The sequence below is a fragment of the Anopheles maculipalpis genome, chromosome 2RL, assembly GCF_943734695.1.
Source record: "Anopheles maculipalpis chromosome 2RL, idAnoMacuDA_375_x, whole genome shotgun sequence".
Classification (NCBI taxonomy): Eukaryota; Metazoa; Arthropoda; class Insecta; order Diptera; family Culicidae; genus Anopheles; species Anopheles maculipalpis.
In genome coordinates, this window is record NC_064871.1 from 87,108,214 (window position 1) to 87,133,428 (window position 25,215).

The 25,215-nt window shown below is 44.6% G+C and overlaps 7 protein-coding genes across 8 annotated transcripts in view; 3 read left to right on the forward strand and 4 right to left on the reverse strand.

The window, feature by feature from the left end:
- The window catches only part of LOC126567956 (diacylglycerol lipase-beta-like), a 300,577-nt gene extending 287,609 nt beyond the window's left edge, over positions 1–12,968 (forward strand). For both annotated transcript variants that reach the window (XM_050224336.1, XM_050224334.1), the window contains exons 2-10: positions 6,527–6,624; positions 6,708–6,920; positions 7,087–7,199; positions 8,418–8,970; positions 9,053–9,176; positions 11,279–11,782; positions 11,859–12,014; positions 12,594–12,706; positions 12,782–12,968. In XM_050224336.1, coding sequence (XP_050080293.1) covers positions 6,530–6,624; positions 6,708–6,920; positions 7,087–7,199; positions 8,418–8,970; positions 9,053–9,176; positions 11,279–11,782; positions 11,859–12,014; positions 12,594–12,706; positions 12,782–12,968 — 2,058 coding nt within the window. In that variant the 5' untranslated portion in view covers positions 6,527–6,529. The remainder of the gene's footprint in view (positions 1–6,526; positions 6,625–6,707; positions 6,921–7,086; positions 7,200–8,417; positions 8,971–9,052; positions 9,177–11,278; positions 11,783–11,858; positions 12,015–12,593; positions 12,707–12,781) is intronic.
- Positions 1–25,215, forward strand: part of LOC126567939 (peptide transporter family 1-like) — a 490,614-nt gene that overhangs the window by 266,408 nt on the left and 198,991 nt on the right. The gene's annotated exons all lie outside the window — the stretch shown is intronic.
- The window catches only part of LOC126568306 (mitogen-activated protein kinase p38b-like), a 643,298-nt gene that overhangs the window by 195,769 nt on the left and 422,314 nt on the right, over positions 1–25,215 (forward strand). The gene's annotated exons all lie outside the window — the stretch shown is intronic.
- Positions 9,215–9,569, reverse strand: LOC126568630 (uncharacterized). Its single transcript, XM_050225139.1, has 2 exons — positions 9,401–9,569; positions 9,215–9,333 (listed from the first exon to the last, which is right to left on the reverse strand). Exons 1-2 carry the CDS (start codon positions 9,567–9,569, stop codon positions 9,215–9,217), a joined length of 288 nt encoding a protein of 95 aa, XP_050081096.1.
- On the reverse strand, positions 19,388–19,772 carry LOC126568624 (uncharacterized). The gene is made up of 2 exons (XM_050225131.1): positions 19,722–19,772; positions 19,388–19,645 (listed from the first exon to the last, which is right to left on the reverse strand). Exons 1-2 carry the CDS (start codon positions 19,770–19,772, stop codon positions 19,388–19,390), a joined length of 309 nt encoding a protein of 102 aa, XP_050081088.1.
- On the reverse strand, positions 20,154–21,130 carry LOC126567576 (chromosome transmission fidelity protein 8 homolog). The gene is made up of 3 exons (XM_050223793.1): positions 21,111–21,130; positions 20,590–20,731; positions 20,154–20,507 (listed from the first exon to the last, which is right to left on the reverse strand). Exons 1-3 carry the CDS (start codon positions 21,128–21,130, stop codon positions 20,154–20,156), a joined length of 516 nt encoding a protein of 171 aa, XP_050079750.1.
- Positions 21,251–23,966, reverse strand: LOC126568680 (general transcription and DNA repair factor IIH helicase subunit XPB). The gene is made up of 3 exons (XM_050225195.1): positions 23,567–23,966; positions 23,083–23,492; positions 21,251–22,908 (listed from the first exon to the last, which is right to left on the reverse strand). The coding sequence occupies exons 1-3, from the start codon at positions 23,950–23,952 to the stop codon at positions 21,251–21,253; spliced, it is 2,454 nt and encodes an 817-aa protein (XP_050081152.1). The 5' UTR covers positions 23,953–23,966.

Genomic DNA, 25,215 nt, shown 5'->3' on the forward strand with positions numbered 1-25,215 from the left:
ATGGCCAAGGAGAAAAGGGTGTACGCGCCAAAACTTCTTCGCATTCCTTTTGCTGGAGGAAAAACTCTTTCTGTTTAATTGCGTTTGCGTCAAGCATCCGAATGGAATCCTCCTTTATGAGGGTTTGTGTGTGATTTCTTTTTTGCATGTTTTTTGGTTTCGTTTTCAGCTCAGCATCATGTACTGCAGAAGATGATGAAGTTGGTGATGGTTTGCCTTGTAAGGGTAAATGTTGCACCATCAAGATATAAATGGCTTTTTTTACCGGTGTTAAGTGATTTCTTTTAACGGCAAGGTTGTCCGAATGGGTCAGAGCTGGTTATGAAGTTCTTTTTTTATGTTTTGTTTCATCCGATTCTCTTTCTTTTCTCTTGTTTTCTTGGAATTTTTGAGTTTTTTTCTAAGTAATATTTTTGAAAATATCCGGCTGAAATTTAAGTTGAAGAAAACGCTTAATTTACCCCTTGAATACGCCTCCAAAACTAAGCTCCAAAAGTGGATATTAGACTATGAACAATTTAAAAACGTTCCAAATACAGTACATGTTAATATCAAACACCATGTTGAGTGTCGCTGCTCATCATGGACTAGATTAGCTCTCAGCTCAGGTCAGTTCTTCCTAAGGGGAAAATATCCAGATGAGATTTTAAAATATATCCTCAAATATGATAGACCTGTTCTGTTGTTACTAGACAGCCAGATAGCCCTGATGTTATTATTATTCTACGTATAAAACATCACTCGTTGGGAAGACTTTAATTGTCCTCAACTTCCCAGAAATGTGGTTCAAAACTCGGCAATTTATCTCTCTTCAAAATCTATAATTTATGTCTTCTCTGGTTTTACTTTTTTCTCTATACAAACCACAGGACCTCTTAGAGTTTTCTCTCATTTTGCCACGTTTCTAGACGATTGCTTGGAAATTTTATTAACTCCACCTTGATTTAGTGTCCAAAGTCTTTGTGTTTTGTGAAGGTTTTACCTTTACAAGCTATCTTTGATCCTTGGTCGTTGGTCCTTGCTCTTGGATTTCCAATACTAAAGCCCACTAAGAGCTTCGAGCGTTTCATTCTACAATATGAGCGAGAAAATTGCATTTCCCTTTGTCACTGCGGCCTTCAATTCAGATTCAATTAATAACAAGCAATTCAAGTCAAATAATCAAAAAAAACAACAGCTTCTTCGACGTATAAAAATAGCGTGATTGGCTCTCGCTGATTCAATTTCTCGTTCTAAAAACGATAAAGAAAACTATCGTCCAATCGAAGCCATACCGTTCAATGGTGAAACGTTCCCCGTGTACTTACCGGAACACGTTTCTACTTTCAGTAATCATATTTTTTTCCACCTTCACCACCTATTTTTTTGTACACCTGTTGAGCACGTTGGATCGAAAGACTTGCGGGCACGTGTTTGCTACGAGCGCTCGGGAATTTGATCCGCCGAGAGAGAATATGTGGGAGATAGCAAAACAAGCGGGTGCAACAACAACAAAAAGAAATAATAATTGACTGGTGCTGTGGTTGCCCATTATAAAGCTCTCCACGGTCATATCGGCACCATTCGATCGGAGATGAGAAAATTTTCCCTCACCACAAAATTGCAACCCGAGCGCCGAGCGGTGGGTGTGATGGGGCGTGTTGGGAAAGAAGTGGTATGCGGGGGTTCGAGGCGGGAAGGGGGAAACAAAGTCTAAGGAGACCAATAATCTTGTGCGTCGCTAAATTAATAACCGAGCCGTGCCAAAGGCTGACAGTGCCGGGGCAAGTGGGCACGGCTGGATGAATGCAGGGGGGGGGGGGGGCGTGGAGGGTAGAAACCCTAGATCGTTCGGGTCACCTATTGTGCCGCCACCTTGTCCTTGGCAACGGTCGGACGGATCGACGGTAACAACAAGCTTTGCAGTGTACCGAGGCAAAAGCCAAACAGAGTTCGATAAGTCAATAGCTGCCCTGGCTGCACTTGAGGCGCACACAATCCTTGGCTACACACGTGGTCAAGGAAGTGGGCATGTGGGAATCAGCCCACTGAGGTGTGAAGGAAGAGGAATTGAAACACATTATTAGAGTGACAGGATGATGGACCGAGAGGCATTATTTAAGTTGTTGTCCCTTGAGTTATTTTCCAACGTGAGTTGTTCTTTACTTTTTATCAACAGGAATCAGCAATGAATTATTTTTTCTGGACAATAATTAAAATTTCTTACGAAAAAGTAAACTCCATAATACAGTAAACATCGCATTTTTGTCTTGGATGAGTACGCCTGGAGGTATGCAATTTTGCTCACAGTTAATTAATCGTTGGGAGATAATTTTAGAAATTTATAGACTTCTTGAGCTTCTTGAATGTAGATATCATTGTTTAGGTGGCTTCAGGTTAAAAATTATTATTGTATAATTTTATACTTTCTTCGTACACTTTCTTTATATTGTTTGTAAAAGAATTTAAAATTTTAAAAATGTTTTGTTATTACTAAATACTTAATTACACCTTTTAAATGTTTTTTTCATACAAAAATTTATAGTGCAATCATATTAATTCGTCATTTTGTCCGTTTGCGCCTAGATATATGCAATTTTTTAAATTCATTTTTGTTGCCTGTCACTCAAGGAAAAAGGCTTTAGAAAGGTTCTAGAAATAAATTGAGTTAAATAAATTCAGTAGTAGAGATACAAGATTAATCTCTCTCTCTCTCTACTCTATCACCGACCAAAGCAAGTCTAGATTGTGCCACAATTCGTAACGTTTCATGCCTTGAAGTATCTCAAATCGTTTATGTTAACGCAGAGAATTCGCACAGTTTTAGCCGTTGTTAACCGTACAGAAAAATTTCACTGGATAGGAAATAATTCGCATCGAATCCATCGAATATGTTAAAATGTATATGCAGCAAACAAAACGAAAATGACCTACAAGTACTCCATGGGTTAACATCATTACCATGGTCTAAAGTTCAATGCGGGCGTTAAAGAAGCAAGTAAAGGTTAAGGTGAGCCGTGGTGGGCCTGGTGGCAGCATATAAATCTATCGAACTTGCATGCCGTTTTGATTTTGTATTTCCACCACGAAGTCCAACCGTGGCGTCCCTTGAACCCTCATTTTTTCCCTCTCTCTCTCTCTCCCTCTCTTTTTCCTTCCTATCTCTTCCTTCTGAATTGTTTATTGCTCCAAGCATCGCTTTGCACCGGCGGTGACCTTTCTGACCAACGCCCTTTCACGGGTAGCGTCTTTATTTCTTGCCACGCCGCTTTTGACCGTGACACTTCCTGCTTGCCAGCCACGTAAGTGCGCGCATAGTGTGAATTACAGCCTCCGACAGCATGTGTTCGCGAACGGGAGGATAAACCGAACTACCCGTCGTCGACATGGTCGGCCATCGTTCAAGGACACTCGTTCGCGTTCTGCACAAGAAGTCACTGAAAGCCGTCACACACACACACACACACACACACACACACACACACACACACACACACACACACACACACACACACACACACAAATCCGGCACAAACACTTGCGTTCGCTTGCGTCGACATCGAGTCGTGTAGGACGCCTTTTTTCCTTTTAGTTCCAAAGTGAAGTATTAAGATGATGATGTATTGAGTCTCGATGGGCGAGTGGGTGAGTCGTACTTTGGCTTATTGCATTTTACGTACGCTTTCATCTTTCTCTGGTAGAAAGTAACACCAATCAGCCACTCACGTACACAGCAAAGAAAAAAGATTGAAGGAAAAAAAGACTCCACCAGTTTAGTGACGTGAACGAATGACAGAGGAAGTCGTTTATCACTGTAAGGAATCTGGTTTGATAAGTTGGTCTGTATTAAGCAGATAGTCCGACTGGAACTGGCGAGTGTCTTATATTATTATGAGTTCTTTGCTATCTTCTAAATTAGGATATCTAAGGATTTCACCTGGTGGAATCGTCTCAAAATCCTATACTAAGAGTTGTCTTCACCGGATGCCATTAGAGCAAACTATACATATAACTATAATTCATCAACCTTCAACAAAAACTATGGTTCAATCAACCTTTTGCGTGAAACCTTAAGACTTTGTGTTGGCTAGCATACGACCAGAAATTGAAGATACCTGATATCTAGATTCAGGATCTAATCCTGCAGAACTCCTGTAACAAACTAATGAAGCATCTCACGAATTTCTTTCTTCTTCTCACGCTGGTCATCGAATGGTTTACTATGCTTATTCGATACCACGTAGTAACATCCAACTATGTCTCCTTCCTATGGAGGAACTGCCTAGATCGGATATGAACTCCGGTCCTGTCGTATGAAGACCGACACTTCTGTAGCCATTCCATCAAATGCCCAATCGAACGAACTAACAAACAGAAACTAATGCAGGCAATAGAGAACTAGTTTCGATATGGAAATGCCTCCAAACGATCTAAATTTGCAAAGTATTTTTAGGTCATCCACATGATCATCAGTTGGCAACCCCAAGCTTAAGTTCGAAGTTATTTCCTCCAACCGCAATATTTCTCGAACATTCATCTACCTAACCAAGACTTTAAACCACTTCCTATGTCGGCAACTGCAAGCCAATTCGTGACCTGAACTAACTCTTCTTCCTCGTGTAGAAACGCTTTCGCTTTAGAGCATCATCGCCACTCGATTGGATTAATTAGAACCTCAATCTCAACGGAACGATCGATCGATCGGTGGCGTGCTAGCAAGCATTCTCGTTCGGAGCGAAACGGAACGATGAGCGAAGGGCGAAGCGCAACGTTTGCACCATAAATTTCAATTATGCAATCACGCAAAGGCCTTCCAAACGGTTGCACGGGAGGGGGGGGGGGGGAGGTGGTGAGGTTTTAATTAAACCATTGGACCGGGTGTGTGTGTGTGTGTCTCAAGTGCTCAATGAAGCTGCGCGGGAGTTTTTTTTTCTCTGTCTAAATGCGATCTACGATCCGAGATATACACGATTCGATTATTAGCGAGCGCATCTTCATGGCGAGGGACTTTTTTTGTGTTCCTGCTATTTCTGTGTTTTTGTAGAGTGAGTGAGCCTTGGGATTTACTAGCAGAACAAACAATGATTGAGCTATTCTGTGAGAGTTTACCGAGCGACGGTATGAATATGCATTGGCCCGTGCCGTTGGTTCGTTTATCGGTTGCCCGCATTTCCCTTTCGACGATGGATGATGGTTCTGCTCTGTCTCTAATTGCAGTAAACTGTTTCCCTTCAGTCACTGCAACTAACTAAATTGAACGGTGAAAGGCGTTTGAAGCGGTTGTGATTGGAATGTGAAAAGTTCTCGTTAACCCTTGAATGATGCGAGCAGCACTCGATCGCAAAAATAGTAATAAATAAATTTTCTAAATTTAATTTTAAGAATCACGCAAAAACACATTTAAATCAAGAACCTAGATATATTTTTTTGGTTCCGAGAAGGGCGACTTGGCCGTATTGCTACCAAGAATCTATGCTAAATTGTAAAAAACATTGACGATATCCCGAATACTGCTGATTTTGTCCCAAGCTTTTTTGACGCTTCCCCGCATATTTTTAACTAGATTTCTTGAAAAGTAAGCAAGCATATCTTGGATCTGGTCTATAAACTGTGGGATAAAAATGAAAAATGTCTAAGAAACTTCTCAACGTCAAGAAAATTGGGATGGCGTCAAAAATTGTTGGGACATTATTGCAAAAGGATTAAAATTTGTTCAACACAAGCGGTGTTGACAATACGGCACTGGACCGTCATTATTAATTATAAATAAATAAATAAAATAAATTGCAAAAGGATTCTAGGATCAGAACCTGAGATTTCTTATTTTCCGCTCACTGCAAAATAATTATACGATACGGCAGTTAAGTTTTTTTTATGTAAAAACCGTATTTATACCATCTTTTCCTCTTTGAAAAAATCATGGGTTATAATAATATTTTACAAAGGATTTATGTTTCACTTATTCTTAAATTTGGCTACATAACGTAACATAAAAAAAATCAATTGAAAGTTGAAAAAAGTGCATAATAATCTAGGAGTTGCCAATATAATTGTATTTAACATTCTTTTAACTTTTTCTCCGAATTTTGTATTTTTTAAAAATTGTATTTGTCTTAACTGGCTATCTGGAACTAAAATGTATTTTTATTATCACGCAATTTGCCTTACGATAAGTTGAGCGTTTTCTTTTGTTTTACTGTTTTTTTTCCTTTTTTTTAGAATTTTTAAACTGGCCAGGAATATCCCAAAATAAATGTTTACAGCAAAGCATAATTTAATACATTAATGGTTAAGCAGATAATAAATTGAACCAAATAATACACCCAACCACACGCACTAAATCACTGAAGGGTTACCCCCATTGGGTGTAGCTTATCCTAAGCCCTTCGACAATCAGACACTACGTTGTAAGAATAATCTCGCTACTGCCATCTGCCCAAACAATTAGCTCTACTCATTGCTTCACCATATTGCGCTGGTTTGAGTAATCAATTTTCTCACCACCCTTTTGTACGGGGGTTTTGTTTTGTGTTCCGCTTTTCTCCAGGTCATGCCGGCATTGCGTCTGTTTGGCCGGAAATGGTTAGCCGCCTCGGACGACCTCGTGTTTCCGTGCGTGTTCGAAATCTGCTTCCGGATCGTATGGTAAGTACCGGAGCACCTCCCATCACCACCGTATGCCCACTGTATGCTGATAAAGTCGCCCTTTTTGCTTCACCCCTGTGCAGGCTCGGGCTAATTTCGTGCGTAACGTCCACCTACTGGAACGTGACCGAGGAGTGCGGTGAGGATGCACTCCCGGTGCGGATCTATCTGGTAGGGACGATAGTGTTAATTAGTGTAAATATAGTTCTACTCGTCATCTTAGTCAACCGCAGCGCCCAGGGCAGCATCACCGAGGTGCACAAGCGCCGACTGGTCGCACCGCTGCTGGTAATAAAGTAAGTAAATGGCTCAGTCACTACGGCACCAGCCGAAACAATATTGCTTTAAATAATTTCATACACAATTAGCAGTACAACTTCAATAGAAGATAGTTTTGAGTAAATAAATCTCAAAAAACAATCACCAACAAGCTGACCGGTTTCCGTTTTTCCCTTTTTGCAGAATACTATTAATAATACCGGAAACGGGCATGAACGTGCTTGGCACCATGTGGGCGTTCTGTGGAACGTTCGAGTGTAAAAGCAACGACAAAGTATCGCGAACTGTGATCGAAGGTAAGTACTTACAGTGGACGACTACTTTTTCCACTTTTTCTTGTCTTAATGACCTGCTGAGGTCAGGCCGGCGCAGTCCTCGCTGCTACTACCACGTTGGACTACATTACGATCAAATATGCATAACATGACATTTGACTTGACAATGCTCGCCACAGTTGTGTATTGGAGGCGACTGTATTTATGCAATTACATTACAATTGAAGGTTACATAAGTCCGGTATTCTCGAATTTGAGCTATTTAGTTAGCTCGTGGCTCAATCTTTATCTGAAAAATGTATTAACTCCTCTTAACTCTTAGCATTGGACTAGTCTGCGAACATAATAGTCGAGGATTATGGCACATTTCCATAGCTACTTAGAGCATGTCCCCTTGTTTTGTAGTTCCATATGAGGTTCGAATGTTTCTTCTTCATATTTGCAAACCCAAAGTACCCAGGATAGTATCCTTTAGATCTTCTTCTTGGCCTGTTCAAGATTGGAGACGTGGAGACATGGTTGTTGGAGTCTTCCTGATCGCAGGAGTTGATGGAGTCCGTAGTAGACACGATTCCTCTGAACAATGCGCTCTCGGATTTCACTACTTACGTTGTTGTCCGAACTTACGATCGTACCAAGGTAACAGAAGTCTCATACCACCTCGAGATCGTCGCCGTCAACTGATACTCTGCTTCCGAGTCGGGCTCTATCACGGTCAGAGCCTCCGGCAAGCAGGCATTTTGTCTTCGTCGTATTGATCCTCAATCGAATTCTATTGGCCTCGCCAGTGGGGTCGTTCAGTCGGGTGTATTGTCTTCTATGTCTTGGTTCAATTATTCTTATCGTAAGCTGCCCTGAAGTTTATGACCATGATGATGGGTGAGTGAGTGTCTGGAATTATCAACAGTTTTAGAGGATCTTAGAGCCAAACAACAACCTCCACACATAGCAATCTTAGGACTGGGATTGAAGTGTCCCTTGAATCATCCCAAATCCTCAAAACTGCGTTTCTTGGTCTGACAGGATATGCGTTTATGACGCCTTCTTATATGTTCTTTTTCTTCGTATATGGTCATCAAGTCTCAGTTGTGTTTAAAGTTATTTAAACGAATATTGCATAATATCAGGAGCCCACACTGACGACGGCATTCAACTTTTCAATGTCTCTGTCTAACTGTCAATACTAAAGTAAAAAAAATGTCCTCTCTCCCGTTTCATCTTTCCCCTTCCTCCCCGCAGCAATCGTCCTATTCAACTGGGTAGTGTTTGCGCTGATAATATTCGGCCTGGCCATCGTGTTCGATCCGCTCGGTTCGGCCAAATACAAGAATGGCCGGGACACGAACGACAACGGACCGACCGAGTCAGCCATCCACCGGAAGGTGTCGAAGCTATGGTTCCGCCGGTTCCGGTGGGCCTTCTGCTGTCTGCGGCGCGATGAGTTCGGGCACGAAGCGTTCACGCAGGTGGCCAGCCTGCTAAGTGCACTGTTTCGCGGTACCGATCTCGTCCCGTCCGACATTGTGGCCGGCTGTGTGTTGCTACGCGTACGACAAAAGCGTGAAACGCGCGAAATGCGCCGGATACGCATGCTGAACGACGATGGACCACGGTACTCGACCGACATAACGCGCGTCTTTGCCACCTCGCCGGCCTGGATGACGATCAAGAATGCGAGACATTTTTTGCGCTTTGCGCTGGCCGCGTACGGTTGGCCGATGGTGTGCTACCTGAACTGCTGCACTGGACCGTATCGGTTAATACCGAAGATGACGTGCTGTGCGTGCTTTCGGTAAGCTATCACAAGCGAAGGAGTGCGACCACGGGAATCCTCAATGAATTAATTTCGGTATTTTTTTTTTATTTTATTTCAGACGAAAACCCCAAATCATCATCGATGATAATTGCTGCCTGTGTCATCTGGCCGGTGTGCGGCATACGTCCCGGCTGCGCAGTGAAGATGTGTTACACGCATCATTCAAAAACCACGTATTTGAGGTAAGTTGTTCAATTGGGCTCCGAATTTGTACGTCCTTTTACGACTCCTCTGAGCTTCGATCTACACCGAGAAATTTAGAATTTCTCGACTTTAGCACGTCCTGTTGCGTTTTGGGTGGTACAAACTGTACCGGTTGATCCGCCAATGCGATGGAATCTTAAAGTGAAGAGGAACATAGTTTAAAACGAGACTCTTTCGCATTAGTCCATCGGTTGCCACATACCACTGCCACTGGGTGGTGGAATCGATTGTAGCTTCCCGTACGTAGCCTCTGGATTTTCTTCCGGATCGTCACACTGTAGCGGTGTGCTGGAGATCACTGCGATACTCAACATCACCATCACTAGCATCACCATCGACACCCAACTCATTCCAAAATTCACAAACTTCATGTTCACACACAGAGTAACAGTACAGTTATAGCCTAAACCCTTGCACTGAGTACCAGACTTTATACTCCCGGTGCCGAAGCTCCGGTCGACTGATAACCGCGAGGGGGTTGCGTTCGAGACCGGTTTTCCAACCGACGGTTAGTTTATGAACGGCAACTCGTTGGAAATGTTGCTGTTTTGCTTATCAAACGCCCGTGCACGCAGTTCCGAGTGTTTAACCATGACAGGTGACATGTATGTGAAACGCCCAACACTCATTTGGGGGGTTCTTCCCAATTTAGATTAGAAATGTTCTTGTTCCGAGGGCGCACCTGACAGTTTGGGGCTAATGCGTTTTTCTTTTGCGGCCCATTTATTTGGGGAAGGTCAAATGGAAAATGCTCCGCATGGTTGAAGGGTCGGAGCAGAATGTTACAAAAATTTTAATAATTGCTTGTAACTTCCAAGTTAAGTACAATTTTATCATTAGGGATTGATGTCCTATTTTCCCTTAAAGTCTTCCTCTGATCAGATCTCCCTTTATTCTTCTTATTAGAATATCTGTTGAACCTTCTTCTGATCTCTATGTGAAGATCTCATCTTATCTTCTCTGCCTTGTATTTTCCAAAGTATCTTCTGTAACCTTGCATTGAACCTCGCTTAGCTTGAAGATGTGCCCTTTAATATTCACTGGCAAACCTTGTTTTAGTTGGGCTCGAATAGGAATATTGGAAATCTTCGTTACATCCTGTATTATCATTCGATTTATCTCCCCAAGTTGTCTCTTTTGACTAGATGAGCTAAGGATAGGTATTCCCTACTCACGTTCGTTATATCTCAGCTGGCAATGGGTCTACAATTTGTGGAGCTGATACCGATACAGGCGCTGGAGCTGTTGGTTGTGGTGGTGGTGGTGCTGGTGATCCTCCTGTCATCCCACCGCCCGGTTTGTTCATGAAATTGTAATGAATGTACGCTTCATTCTGTTTGCTCACGGTACTCTGATGTCGGCCCATGAAGGAAATCTTCTCCAAAAACGTTACCCAGCTAAAGTCACGCTTAGTGCGCGAATGCCCGCGGTAGAGATGGCGGGATACTATGGTGAATTTCGATACTGGCCACCGGCGAATTTCAAACATTGAGTGATGAGACAATGGTGCTCTGTACGCGTAACGAAAGCATCCCAGCTCGCCATCTTCAGATAGCAGCTGGGAAGCATTTAAGGTGCAGTCATAGTAAAGGCACTGTAAGCTGCTAAGTTCTCCAGGACTAGAATGATTGGTGATGATTGGTTGTAGGATGCATATGTTGTAGGTTAGGTGATACTCGAGTCCATTCTTTGTGTGGCGTACGAAGCATGTATAGGAATTGTTACTGAAGTGGTTGGAGATCAGCATAAGACCTGAGTGAGACGATAATGAATAGAGGAGGACTAGTTTGATCGCTTGAAACGATGTCTACTTACCCTCAGCCTTAATGCAAGGTATGGCGAGACAAGCTATAGCTCCGCAGAATAGAAGCAATGTGTGAGTTCCCATGCTGCAACAGCTGTTTCTAGACAACTTTCAACTGTTGTTCTCGTGATGCTTATATAGCAAATTCTTGCTCGCTCTCGCTCAAAATCTAATCAACATTCCCGTACTTTATTTTACGATCTCCGCCTCAAAATTGAGTTCTAATTGTGTCCCCTACATCTTCCTTCTTTTCCACCCGCTTTTTTTTCTCCCCAGTTACCATTCTGCATAATGGCGGACCACAGCACGAAAAGCATCGTGATCGCTATCCGTGGCAGTCTCTCGATGCGGGACGTGTTCACCGACCTGGTCGCAAACGCGGAACGTTTCGATGCACCCGGCATGCCACCGGATACGTCCGCCCACCGTGGCATGGTGGCCGGCGTCGACTGTATGCTGAAGCGGCTGCGCGAAGGCAACATACTGGAGCGCATCTGTGCCACCTATCCGGAGTACACGCTGGTACTGACCGGCCACAGTCTCGGCGCCGGCGTATCGATCCTGCTTGCGGCCAAACTGCGCAGCCGCTTTCCGGATCTGCGCGTGTACGCGTTCGCAACGCCGGCCGGATTGTTGAGCCGCGAGGCAGCACGCTACACGGAAAGCTTCGCGTTCACGATAGGCGTGGGGGATGACTTTGTGATGCGGCTCGGTGTTGATTCGATCGAGAATCTGCGCACGAGCGTTATTGAGACGATACGGGCGTGCAAGCTGCCGAAGGTGAGTGTTGGAATGGGATGTTTTGGGTGTGGTTCGTTCTTTCGTAGGCTAATGACTGTGCTCGGTTCGTTTGTAGTGGCGCATCATGCTGAACGGGTTCGGGTACGCACTGTTCGGTGTGCCCTCGAGGGACCTGGAAACGACCTGGCACGATGTGACGGAGATTACGAAAAAAGCCGCCCAAAGTCCGCTGCTGTCCGGTGAACGACCGATCCAGACGGTTGCTACCGCGGTAAGTTAGAGATTAGATGATTATGCGGTTAAATGAGTGTGTCTTGTGTCAAAGAGGATTATTAGCGTACGCTAGTTTTTGAGATAATTTCTCTTAAAAAAATGCAGGCGAAGTAACCTGCAAAGTTTATCGATGTTTTGCGAGAATTGACATTCGTTTGAGCTCAAAAGTTTGCTTTTGAAGGGGGTAAATCTCCGATCTAAAATTTCCAGAAGAGGGTAGAGGGTCCTAGCAAGGACAAAGATAACTTTGTAGCGTAGTTCATTGGGGAGACACCCTAATATACTGCTCCAGAGCTCACTATCTTATGCCTTACTGATATCCGTTTTTGATAAAAAATTTAAACTTCAAGAACTCTTTCAAGAATTCATATTCGTTTGAGCACAAAAGTTTGCTTTTGAAGGACGAAGATCTTATAGCTAGAACTAACTGATGAGGGTAGAGGGTCCTAACAAGAACAAAATTAACTTGTTAGCGCAATTTATTGGAATGAGACCCGATTTCACAAAATTCCCAAGAACTCTTCAAACGAACTAATACATCTTGTACTAATAGAACTCTTCTTTTACGCTATTTCAGGAGGGTGGACTTCTATCCAGCGAAATATCCCTCCGACGCTTTGCGAAAACGCGCCTCTACACCGGCGGCCGTATACTGCACATCGTGCGCCGCAAGAAAACGGAACTGGAAAAGTATGTATACACTCATAACGAAAGGTCCAGGACACGCCTTCTTCAACTGTCTTCTTTGTGCCTCCTTGTTTGCAGGAAATCGAACAGCGGCGGTCCAACGTACGAGATGCGATGGGCAACGGCCGAAGACTTTACCGAGCTGAAGGTGATGCCACGCATGCTGCTGGACCATCTGCCGGATAACGTGTTCAAAACGCTTACCACCATCCTGGAGGACCAGAAAACGCACAACGGTTCCGTGCTGTCACTGCAGGAGATCTAAACGCTCCGGATCAAAGCAAAGCAAAAACCGTTTTGTACCACCGGACGAAAAAAAACGCAAACAAAAACGTGCCTTAATGTGTGAAAATGATCTTGCCTAAAAAAGAAAATCGGTTGTTCACGATTCGGCTGACAAAAAAAAAAGCGGCGCAAGCTTCCCCATGTCTGTAAGTCAGCCCTTTCCAATCTGTAAATGTGTATGAAACCACCTAAGAGATGATATTACTATGTCCCCGTTCCCGTCCCCATTGTGTGTCTGTGCACGGCAAGGCACCCCATGCAAGCTAGTTGACTTTTAAGCTTAGTGATAAAGAGAGCATTCCAGAGAAGGGAGAATTTGTAGCCAAATTAACACACATTCCTTCCCATTTTTTTAAGGTTCGAAGCATTCCCCATACACACTAGACTTTACTCTAGCCAACACCATAATGATATAGAGGATTTGTTTTCATCTTTGGTAGTGATAAGCAAAACTAACCAGACGACGTGTCCGGTGTGATCTTCCACTGTAACCTAGCATCATTCGTTTTTTTTTTTTTAGTATTAATTTTGTGCCTGCAAGAAGAGTAAGAGTGAGGATTGATAGGAGGAGGCAGCTTCAAACAGCACCAGCCAAGCCAAACCACCGTGTCCTATGCATGTTTTCGGTTGTGATAGAAAAACAAAAAAAAAATTCGCAGAAATGTTAGGAAGAAGGAACAAAAATGTGGACACTGCGTTGCTTCCGTGCAGCGGCCGTGATATTTATTAACTTATAATGCAACAGTTTGGACGCGGTATTACATTCCCATTCGTCTTTTTTTTTTTTTTATTGACAAAACGAACTAGAAATTTACACCCCTGTGAGCTGTGTTTGGATAGGTTTTATAGTAAGAACGTGCATAGTTTAAGTTGTTAAAGTCAACTGTTTAGAGAAAGGGTTTTTTCTTTTGTTTTTGGTTTAGCAATAATGAATTACCTATACCCGTACGATGAGCCCGTCCTCTCTCTCTCTCTCTCTCTCTCTCTCTCTCTCTCTCTCTCTCTCTCTCTCTGTGTGTACGTGAGTGTAGGTTTTGTTTTTCGTATACACACATTCTATACATAAATTTCTTCACCCGTGTATATTGGAAAGTAGAAGCCTTGTTCTGGGCGACTCCGACATCCGAACATGATGCGAAAATGAGGAGAAATTAAGTAGAGTCCTTTAAAATTTGGGGTTGATCTCGATACGGACCTTTCAATCCATTATCTCTGTCTGTTTGCTATACCTTTGTTCTTGCGGATAGCCTTTAAAATACTGTCTTCCCCATAAGTCATCTCTAGCTCTCCAGCTCCGAAAGTAGACAGGCTTAGGTCTTTGAAAATTCCATTGTCATTGTAACAAGACTGGTAAACTTGCTTTAGATTCGGAAAGGAAGCGCAAGCTAGGACTATCTACTACATTCCAACAACTTCCAGTACTAACATGTATCCTTGCCCTAAGCGGAATTGCTTTTGGAGTTTCCCTATCACGCTGAATCTAAGGTTCTCGGTAAGTGTTCGATTTTTGCTCCCTACACTGAAGCTAATTTTCTATACATTTATTCGCTTTATTGAACACTTTTCCATGGTTGTTGAAAAAAAAACTGCAACTTGCCTGTCAAAATTGCATGGCGAGGAGCCAAAGACGTCCAAAAAAATTATTCAAAAATATATTTACTTTCACAAAGCTCGGCTTAAGCTACCTGTACTTTTGGACGATTTTTAAAATCATTACTTTACATACTTTTGTACCAAAAAACATTTTTCAAGTGTGTAAAAATTCAAAAGAAATGTTCAAAATATGTGTTTTATTATGCTCCATCACTTACTAGAACATCACTTTAAGCTATCTCTTCTAGGTTTTGTGTTATTGTCCAAAAACAAGTATTCGAATAGTTAAGTTAAGTTATGTTTATAATCGGTTTCGGAATTGTGTTGGACGGATAGAGAAAATGGATCGATTAATGATAGACGCTGTCGCAAAAAACAACCCGACTTCAGCGTTAAAAACAGAGTTGTGCAGATCCTGGTACAAGAATTTTAAAGAATGAACAAAATTGAGGATGAATAAAATAAAATTGAGAGATGCACAAAATTTTCACAATCCTCAAAATATATTTTCATGCCGGAAAGAAATGTATGTTAAGTCCACTTTTTAAACTTCCCTTTGCTACCTCCTCGCCTGGTATCGTCTTGGATCGGGTGGGGTGTTCTACTAAAAGGTGCGCGGGACAAAGACGCATCCAACAGTAGGTCGTTCATCCCGATCGTACCAAAACTGAGCGAATAATCGCCGGTTTTCCAAAGGACTGCTTGGGTTTTTCCTCAATAACTAGATGAAGGGGTGGAGGGATCGGTTTGAGGTGTTCTACAAAAAGGTGCGCGGCCCAAAGACGCATCCAACGGTAGGTCATTCATTCTGATTGGCGGAAAAATGAGGGAGTTATCGCCGATTTTCCACGGGAATGCTGGGTTTTTCCTCAATAACTAGGTGAAGGGATGGAGGGATCGAGTTGAGGTGTTCCACAAAAAGGTGCGCGACCCAAAGACGCATCCAACGGTAGGTCATTCATCCCGATTGGTGGAAAAATGAGGGAGTTATCGCCGATTTTCCACGGGAATGCTGGGTTTTTCCTCAATAACTAGGTGAAGGGGTTGAGGGATCGGGTTGAGGTGTCCTACAAAAAGGTGCGCGGGCCAAATACGCATCCAACGGTAGGTCATTCATCCCGATTGGTGGAAAAATGAGGGAGTAATCGCCGATTTTCCACGGGAATGCTGCTGGCGGAATTTCCCGGAAGTTTGTGGAAATTCCCCCTTAGTCCCTTTCGACATTAAAAATCACGTTTTGGAGGGGTTTTAGAAAGATATTTCAAGAAAGAAATAAAAATGAGGAAAATAAATTAATTTTGAAGAACACACTTAAAATGGCACGGAAAAATATTTGTCATCTCGGAAAGAAATTATTTTCCAATCAGTTTTTAAAACTTCCATTTGCTACCTCCTCGGATTCATGCTCTCCTGTTACTCCTGGTCGAATTTTGCCGCATAAAAATTTCCGGATTTTTGACAAAAATTTCCAGATTTTGCCACAAAAATCCGACCAGGAGTAACAGGAGAGCATGATTTCATGGAGGTAGCTCGGGTCGGTCAAAAATTTCGAAAATCAGTTTTAAATTTGGGTTGGAAATTTTAAGTCTGAAATTCAACTATAATTTTTGCCTCGGGATTTTAAAACTGATCTTGGATTTTAAGATTGGATTTTCGATTTTTCGGCCGACCCGAGCTACCTCCATGAAATCATGCTCTCCTGTTACTCCTGGTCGGATTTTTGTGGCAAAATCTGGAAATTTTTGTCAAAAATCCGGAAATTTTTATGCGGCAAAATTCGACCAGGAGTAACAGGAGAGCATGAATCCGAGGAGGTAGCAAATGGAAGTTTTAAAAACTGATTGGAAAATAATTTCTTTCCGAGATGACAAATATTTTTCCGTGCCATTTTAAGTGTGTTCTTCAAAATTAATTTATTTTCCTCATTTTTATTTCTTTCTTGAAATATCTTTCTAAAACCCCTCCAAAACGTGATTTTTAATGTCGAAAGGGACTAAGGGGGAATTTCCACAAACTTCCGGGAAATTCCGCCAGCAGCATTCCCGTGGAAAATCGGCGATTACTCCCTCATTTTTCCACCAATCGGGATGAATGACCTACCGTTGGATGCGTCTTTGGCCCGCGCACCTTTTTGCAGAACACCTCAACCCGATCCCTTCACCCCTTCACCTAGTTATTGAGGAAAAACCCAGCATTCCCGTGGAAAATCGGCGATTACTCCCTCATTTTTCCGCCGATCGAGATGAATGACCTACCGTTGGATGCGTCTTTGTTCCGCGCACCTTTTTGTGGAACACCTCAACCCGATCCCTCCACCCCTTCACCCAGTTATTGAGGAAAAACCCAGCATTCCCGTGGAAAATCGGCGATAACTCCCTCATTTTTCCGCCGATCGAGATGAATGACCTACCGTTGGATGCGTCTTTGTTCCGCGCACCTTTTTGTGGAACACCTCAACCCGATCCCTCCACCCCTTCACCCAGTTATTGAGGAAAAACCCAGCATTCCCGTGGAAAATCGGCGATAACTCCCTCATTTTTCCACCAATCGGGATGAATGACCTACCGTTGGATGCGTCTTTGGCCCGCACACCTTTTTGTGGAACACCTCAACCCGATCCCTTCACCCCTTCACCTAGTTATTGAGGAAAAACCCAGCATTCCCGTGGAAAATCGGCGATTACTCCCTCATTTTTCCGCCGATCGAGATGAATGACCTACCGTTGGATGCGTCTTTGTTCCGCGCACCTTTTTGTGGAACACCTCAACCCGATCCCTCCACCCCTTCACCCTGTTATTGAGGAAAAATCAAAGCAGTCCTTCGGAAAATCGACGATTACAAGCTCAGTTTTGGTCCGATCGGGATGAATGACCTACCGTTGGAAGTGTCTATGGTCCGCCCACCTTTTTGTAGAACACCCCAAACCGATCCCTCCACCCCTTCACCCAGTTATTGAGGAAAAACCAAAGCAGTCCTTTGGAAAATCGGCGATTACTCTCTCATTTTTCCGCCTTTCGGGATGAATGACCTACCGTTGGATGCGTCTTTGTCCCGCGCATCTTTTTGCAAAACACCTCAACCCGATCCCTCCACTCCTTCACCTAGTTATGGAGGAAAAACCCAACATTCCCGTGGAAAATCGGTGATAACTCCCCCATTTTTCCGCCAATCGGTATGAATGACCTATCGTTGGATGCGTCTTTGGCCCGCGCATCTTTTTGCAGAACACCTCAACCCGATCCCTCCACTCCTTCACCTAGTTATGGAGGAAAAACCCAACATTCCCGTGGAAAATCGGTGATAACTCCCCCATTTTTCCGCCAATCGGTATGAATGACCTACCGTTGGATGCGTCTTTGGCCCGCCCACCTTTTTGCAGAACACCCCAACCCGATCCCTCCACCCCTTCACCCAGTTATTGAGGAAAAATCAAAGCAGTCCTTCGGAAAATCGACGATTACAAGCTCAGTTTTGGTCCGATCGGGATGAATGACCTACCGTTGGAAGTGTCTATGGTCCGCCCACCTTTTTGTAGAACACCCCAAACCGATCCCTCCACCCCTTCACCCTGTTATTGAGGAAAAACCAAAGCAGTCCTTTGGAAAATCGGCGATTACTCTCTCATTTTTCCGCCTTTCGGGATGAATGACCTACCGTTGGATGCGTCTTTGTCCCGCGCATCTTTTTGCAGAACACCTCAACCCGATCCCTCCACTCCTTCACCTAGTTATGGAGGAAAAACCCAACATTCCCGTGGAAAATCGGTGATAACTCCCCCATTTTTCCGCCAATCGGTATGAATGACCTATCGTTGGATGCGTCTTTGACCCGCCCACCTTTTTGTAGAACCCCTTAAACCGATCCCTCCACCCCTTCACCCAGTTATTGGGGAAAAACCAAAGCAGTCCTTTGGAAAATCGGCGATTATTCGCTCAGTTTTGGTACGATCGGGATGAATGACCTACCGTTGGATGTGTCTATGGTCCGCCCACCTTTTTGCACAACACACCAACCCGATCCCTCCACCCCTTCACCCAGTTATTGAGGAAAAACCAAACAGTCCTTTGGAAAATCGGCGATAACTCCCTCATTTTGCCGCCAATCGGGATGAATGACCTACCGTTGGATGCGTCTTTGTCCCGCGTATCTTTTTGCAGAACACCTCAACCCGATCCCTCCACTCCTTCACCTAGTTATGGAGGAAAAACCCAACATTCCCGTGGAAAATCGGTGATAACTCCCCCATTTTTCCGCCAATCGGTATGAATGACCTATCGTTAGATGCGTCTTTGGCCCGCCCACCTTTTTGCAGAACACCCCAACCCGATCCCTCCACCCCTTCACCCAATAATTGAGGAAAAACCAAAGCAGTCCTTTGGAAAATCGGCGATTACAAGCTCAGTTTTGGTCCGATCGAGATGAATGACCTACCGTTGGATGTGTCTATGGTCCGCCCACCTTTTTGCAGAACACCCCAACTCGATCCCTCCATCCCTTTACCCAATAATTGAGGAAAAACCCAAACACGTGCAGATCAAGATCGCTAACCGTTTATAATATCGGATCTGAATTTCTTCACCTACGTCTGAAGCGTCTTTATCCATCCATGAAACTACTCTTATGTGCCAAATGGTGCGGAACAGAATAACAAATCTAAGTAGTACCTAAATATTCGCCTACTTTGACTTTAGTCTTGTAAAGTCTATCCGTAACGCCAAACGTTCTTTCCAATAAGATTCAAATCATTCTTTTCAATGCTACCAAAGAAATGCTATGTATTCGGTGCGGCTGCCTATCGCTTCCATTTTAATTTTCCCCACTGGCCTGTCCACTCTGTCCACCACCCTGTCCGCCCTGTTGCCCGTCTGGTGGTCCACGGCGTCCTCCCTTACCTGGCCCACCCTGTCCGCCACCACCACCACCTCCCTGGGCAGCTCGTCGAATTCGCAACCCTTCCAGCTCGCTCAGCACGTGCTCCAGTGGTTGAATCATGCCCAGTTCGTCCACATTATCAATCTGGACGAGTTTTTCGTCCGGCTTCTCGTGCTCGGCAGCAACGTAGTGCTGCAAAAGAGAGTCAAATGTTGTATTAGGCACCTGCACTGTTTTATTAGAGTGCGAAGAGATTCATTCTACTTACCACAAGCAGCACCATCGTTAGGAGGAAACTGGCCAACGTAATTTTATTCATGGCGTTTTCAATGATGTTGGAGAAGTGTATAGCTTTCACGGTACGGAATCACACTGTCGACTGGTGATGTCCAGAGCATGTGTGAAAAGGTGCTTTTATAGTGCTACGGATGGATCGTCCGATCGGTATCTCAAAGCTGTGACAAATGTTCTGCTTCCGGCGAGCAAATGCCGCCTGCAAGCGTACCCAATCCACTGCCAACTGTTGGCGGAAATGATACTGTACTAAAGTGCAACCTCATTGCATTGCGATAAGCGGTCACGAGCTGATCTCGCACCGTGTGATATTGTGTCGGTATAGATTCGAGCCACACATGCAATCTCTATTTAGAAGATAATTTAAGAAGAATGTATTATTTTTTAAATGTAAATCAAAGCAATTCTACACCGTTTTCGAAACGTTTGCAATGATGGGCTTTGGGCGTGCCTTAAAGAGCACTTTGTTCCGTACGACGGCCCTTACACGGTACTCCACCTTTGGTAGCACCTTATGTTCGATCGCAACGGTCGTATCGAGAACGGTCCGGTTAGACGCGATCGAGTGAGCGGTGGAGTCCAGATCCTGCTGTTGCTGTTGCTCCTGGCTCTGGGTAACTGGTAGTTGGCTAATATCTAGCATCGTTTCATCCTCGTCCGTTGCATCCCGTCGCTTCAGATCGCACTTTTCAACCACTAGCAAGGGTTTATCGATTTTCTGCAACCGCCCTTGGAGTATATGGTGGCCAATGATTAGAATCTTGGGAAGAGAGTAAGAAAACCTACTTTAGCTTAACCGGCTTGCTATTGCAAAACGGAGAAAATTAACCAAGAATAGCTACCGGTTGACCGTATTTGTTGTAGAGCAGATCGCCGATAAACTGGCCCGACATTATGCGATCGCCACGCACGTCGAGATCGCCCTGTAGCTCCACGATGCACCACTCGTCCAGATCGCTGTTACGTTCACCATTTTGCGGTGGGCTTAAAGTAGAGGAAATGAAATCATTTAAGGAAAGGGTTTAATACTTTCTTCTTGGCTTAACAACCTTCTCCTAAAGGAGAACTGGAGAAGAAGGCAGATTAGCACCTGCTATCTTTTTATTGATTTTAAATACCAGGCTTGTAAAAATGACTGTAACCCTTGATGAAAAGTTCTCAGACGGCCCTTTACTTTACCACCAAAAATCTTACCTCTAGCTTACCAAAGGATCAAGCAATCGGCTCTGAACTTCGAATTGTAGATTAACGATCAGACGGAAAGACAATGGAGGAGCCGTTGCAACACCTGACCTCTATGAAAATTGCAACCGGATGACTCAGCTGCGATAATGGAGTGACAGACGAAGATCTGTTAGCTTGCCTTGGTATGCAATAAAACATAGAAAACCAGTACAACAGAGGATGCAATTATCTGGCCCCTTGGAACCGACCTTTATTGAGATATTCTTGAGAAAGACCGAGAAAAAAGTCTTCTATACACTACGTTTGATAGGGTCTCCCCTAGCATCGGAACTTCTTGAACAACGGATGCTGGTGGGCCGATTTCTTGCGCGCCTCATAGTAAATCGCATCATCCGCACCTGCCATCGAGCTAAGCCCGCCCGTCCGCTTCGAGCCGCCCGGTCTCGGCACACCCGTACCATCGCCCGGCATACGCTCATCCTCACAGTCCATATCGGTCGCCGACAGTACCTGCTGCAGCAGCTGGCCCTGCTCTTCCCGCGTCTTGTAAAATAGATCCGGATCACTCTCCATCCCAGCCAGATGCGTAATCACCTTGTAGCTGTAACCCTGATTCACCAGAAACCGTTGCCGTTTGCGCGAGTAGCCCATCTCCAGCGTGTCCTGCGACACGAGCGTATAGAAGAACGCATTATACTCTTCTGCGATGGCACCCTTCTTCGCACGTAAGATACGCCCCAAGCGCTGTGCCTCCTGACGCCGAGAACCACCGTGCGACGAGATCTGAATCAACACGTTCGCTTCCGGCAAATCGAAGCTAGTGTCGGCCACCTTCGACACGAAGATTGTGTTCACCTTCGGGTTGAACTTAAAGTTTTGCAAAATCTGTATCCGCTCGTTCTGTGACGTTGGTCCATAAATGTACGGTTTGTTCATCTTGATCGCGTAATGCTTTAGGGCAAACACGTTATCGCTGAAGACGATCGTTTTATCGCCTCGCTTTTCGTGGTAGCGGATCAGATACTGACAGGCACGGAATTTGGCCGGATTCATCACGTACAGTAGCATCTTTTTGGACGTTTTGGCGATAAGATACTCGCGGTAGAATTCCGGTGCCATCGGGCACCATACCTCCGCACACTGGACGCGCGCAATATAGCCACGCTTCTGCAGCTCCAACCAGTTAGCTTCGTACAGCTTCGGACCGATCAGAAAGTTTAGATCCGCAATCTTATCATCCTCTCGGAGAAGGGTAGCGGTTAGCCCAAGCTTACAGTGTGACTGGACGATCGTTAGCACGCGACGGAACATTTTCGCCGGTATCGTGTGTACCTCATCCAGCACCATAATGCCCCATTCCTGCTCCTGCAGCCAGCGCATCGTTTGTTCCGCTTCCCACGACCGTTTCTGGGTGTGTGTTATCATCGAGTACGTTGTCACGAGTATCCCACAACCCATCGGTTTATCCTTCGCCTCGGACGTAAACCGACAGATCATACTATCGTCCGCGGTGGACCACATCTTAAACTGTTGTTTCCACTGCTCGACCGACACGCCGCTGTTGCACAGGACTAGGGCACGCTTGCGAACCGTACAGCAGGCGGTAACGCCGACCAACGATTTACCAGCCCCGCACGGCAACACGATCACACCCGAACGGGCCCGTCCATTGCCAAACATTTTGCGAAGACTTTTCTCTTGGTACGGACGTAATACGGCCGCCGGTTTTAGATCGATGTTAATGTCGGCGTTGATCGTATCGTTACGAAAGTCGTACTCGGCCAGCAATGGGAATTCGATCTCGATGCAGCGCTTCTGCAGCACTTCAATCTTTTCCTGATTCACCTCGAATGAAACTGTGTTCAGATTCGCTTCCTCCTCTTCCTCTTCGTTGTCCATCTTGTCGTAGAAGTTTGTGATGTCTTCCGGTACGGTTGCTTCTTCCGGGACCGTTTCCAAGCCTTCAGCTGTTTTCTCTAAGCCGGTGCCGAGATGGGAAATTAAAATTAAGGAAATAAAATAAACCTTTATTTGAATGACCACCAACATAACCGGGTGGGGTGTTGGTAAGGGAGTATTTTGGTCGTTTGAAACGACGGTTTATCATGCATTTGATCCCTTGTGCAAAGCAAGGACGGTTCAATACCTACCCGTATCTGTTGGGGCTGCACCGGTAGGTAACATCGTTTGTCCGGCCGGTAGCTTCGTCTGCCCGAAGGCCGTTATCGCCTTACCCTTCTCGAGCGTTTGCTTAATGAAACCGTCGCCACCTTCCTCCTCAGTACGGCGCAATCGACACGACTGGATGACGGGGTCTTTCAACAGCTTCTGTAGCACTTCCGGATGGGGACTTTCCACGAAATACTTGTTGTGTTTCAGTACAAGCTTCACCTTACCGTACGAAAGGGTACAGAGGCGTATGAACTCTACGATACCTTCCGGAATGGTTGTTTTGCTGAGACGCTTCAAATACTCTACGATGTCGTGCGTTTGTAGTCCGACCGATACGGCCGCATACAAACTGTACGCGGTCAGCTTGTACTCGTGTATATGTTCCGGACTAAAAAAATGAAGCGGAAATTAACATAATTTTGATTCTTCGTCCATCACCGTCATCCCGCTCATCATCCATACCGACAAACCGGTTCCGAAATGGCAATAAGAAAGTCGTGCGCATGTTTGTACACCGGTGAGAACGATTCCAGAAAGATGTGCCCATTCGGTGCAACCCACAGTGGCCGCGATTCGTTGTCCGGCTTCAGCTCCATCTGCGACCGATAGTCCTTCGCACCGTACTCATCCTCCTGGATCGCATCGTCATTCTTTTCCGCATTCTTGGTCGCTGCGTCCGGCACAAAGTCACTCTCGCCCAGATTGCTGTCGTCATCGTCGGCGAACGCAGCGTACGCTTCATCTTCCGTCCGACGCTTTTTGTTCCATTTGTTCTCCACAAACCCACTGGCACTGCCCGAACCGGAACCACTTTTATCCTTTTTGGAGGACTTTTTCGGCGGACCCATGGCTCTAGGTCATCCGAAACGGGACGATGTGTATTGGAAACTGGACACGAATGTCAACAAAACGCGTACCCATTTGACAGCACTAAATTGACAGCACCAACAAACACTTACACAGGCGCACGCAGTCGCAGTGTGATAGAAGCGGTTGTTTTGAACCGAAAAACATTTTTCTCAACTTGTGAATGGGTTTATTTAAGATCTACTTACTTTCTCACATAGATGGGCATTGTTTGGATCTCTTTACACTAATCGGGCACGTTTAAAACGAATAAAACTGCACTTCATTCGATGCGCTTTGGCTGGATGTTCCGAGACAACACAAATTTCGCGCCTCTTTCATAAAGCTTTCGTATTTTTCTGCTAGAGAGCGCACGCATCCTATCTTAAAATCATCGCCATCCCACCCAAACAACAATTCACGGTTCATTTAACAGCTGATAAAAAAAAACTTGTAACAAGCCTACTAGGCGTATTAGGCCAGATTTTCAACCAAAAAACGATTTCTAAGCGAATAAATTAAAAAAAAAAACACTCTTACGATACTGAAATTACGATTTTGAAATTTTTTGTCACCCGCGCATTTTTTTCAGCTGGGTGAAACAACATTTGACAGCTACGGTTTGACACAACAAAGGACAGTAAGAAAAGAAAAGAAAAACTCGGAGCAAAAAAACACTTTTCTGCACTTTTTCCTTTCGTTCGTTGCATTTCTCGCCAAAAGGCAAGCGCACAGACGTCCGCAATCGAAAAAAGGGAATTTTGGCTCCGCTGCTCTACGGGGTGATTGTTTCCGTGCATTTTTATCCACTGTTTCACACGACCGTCGGTCACGAGAGTTTGTTGGGTTGGGATTGTTTACGTCGGTGGAGTCGTTTGTTCATGTTTTTTTTTGTTCGCACTTTCCTACAGTTGTGACAGGAAGCAGCATATCTCTCCATCAAGTCGCTCGGCGTGGGGGACATTTTATTCGTAGTGTGTGATCGTCGTGTGCTGCAAATCGATTGTGTTGTCTTTTGTTCGATTTATAAGTGCGTGCGTGCGTGTGCTGTACTGCAGTGATTCGCGTTTTGGTTGATTGCTTTGATTTCGTGCAAGAAAACCGGTGATTTTTGCGATCGAAGTGCCTACTGCGATTGATTCTAGCGGTGCTGTGTGTTTGTGTGCGTTTGGTGCAGTCTGAAAAATTTCCCCATTCTTCCATTATTCCGGTGTTATCGTCGTGCGGTGCGGACGGAACAGCAGCAGCTGCAGTAGTGGTGGTGT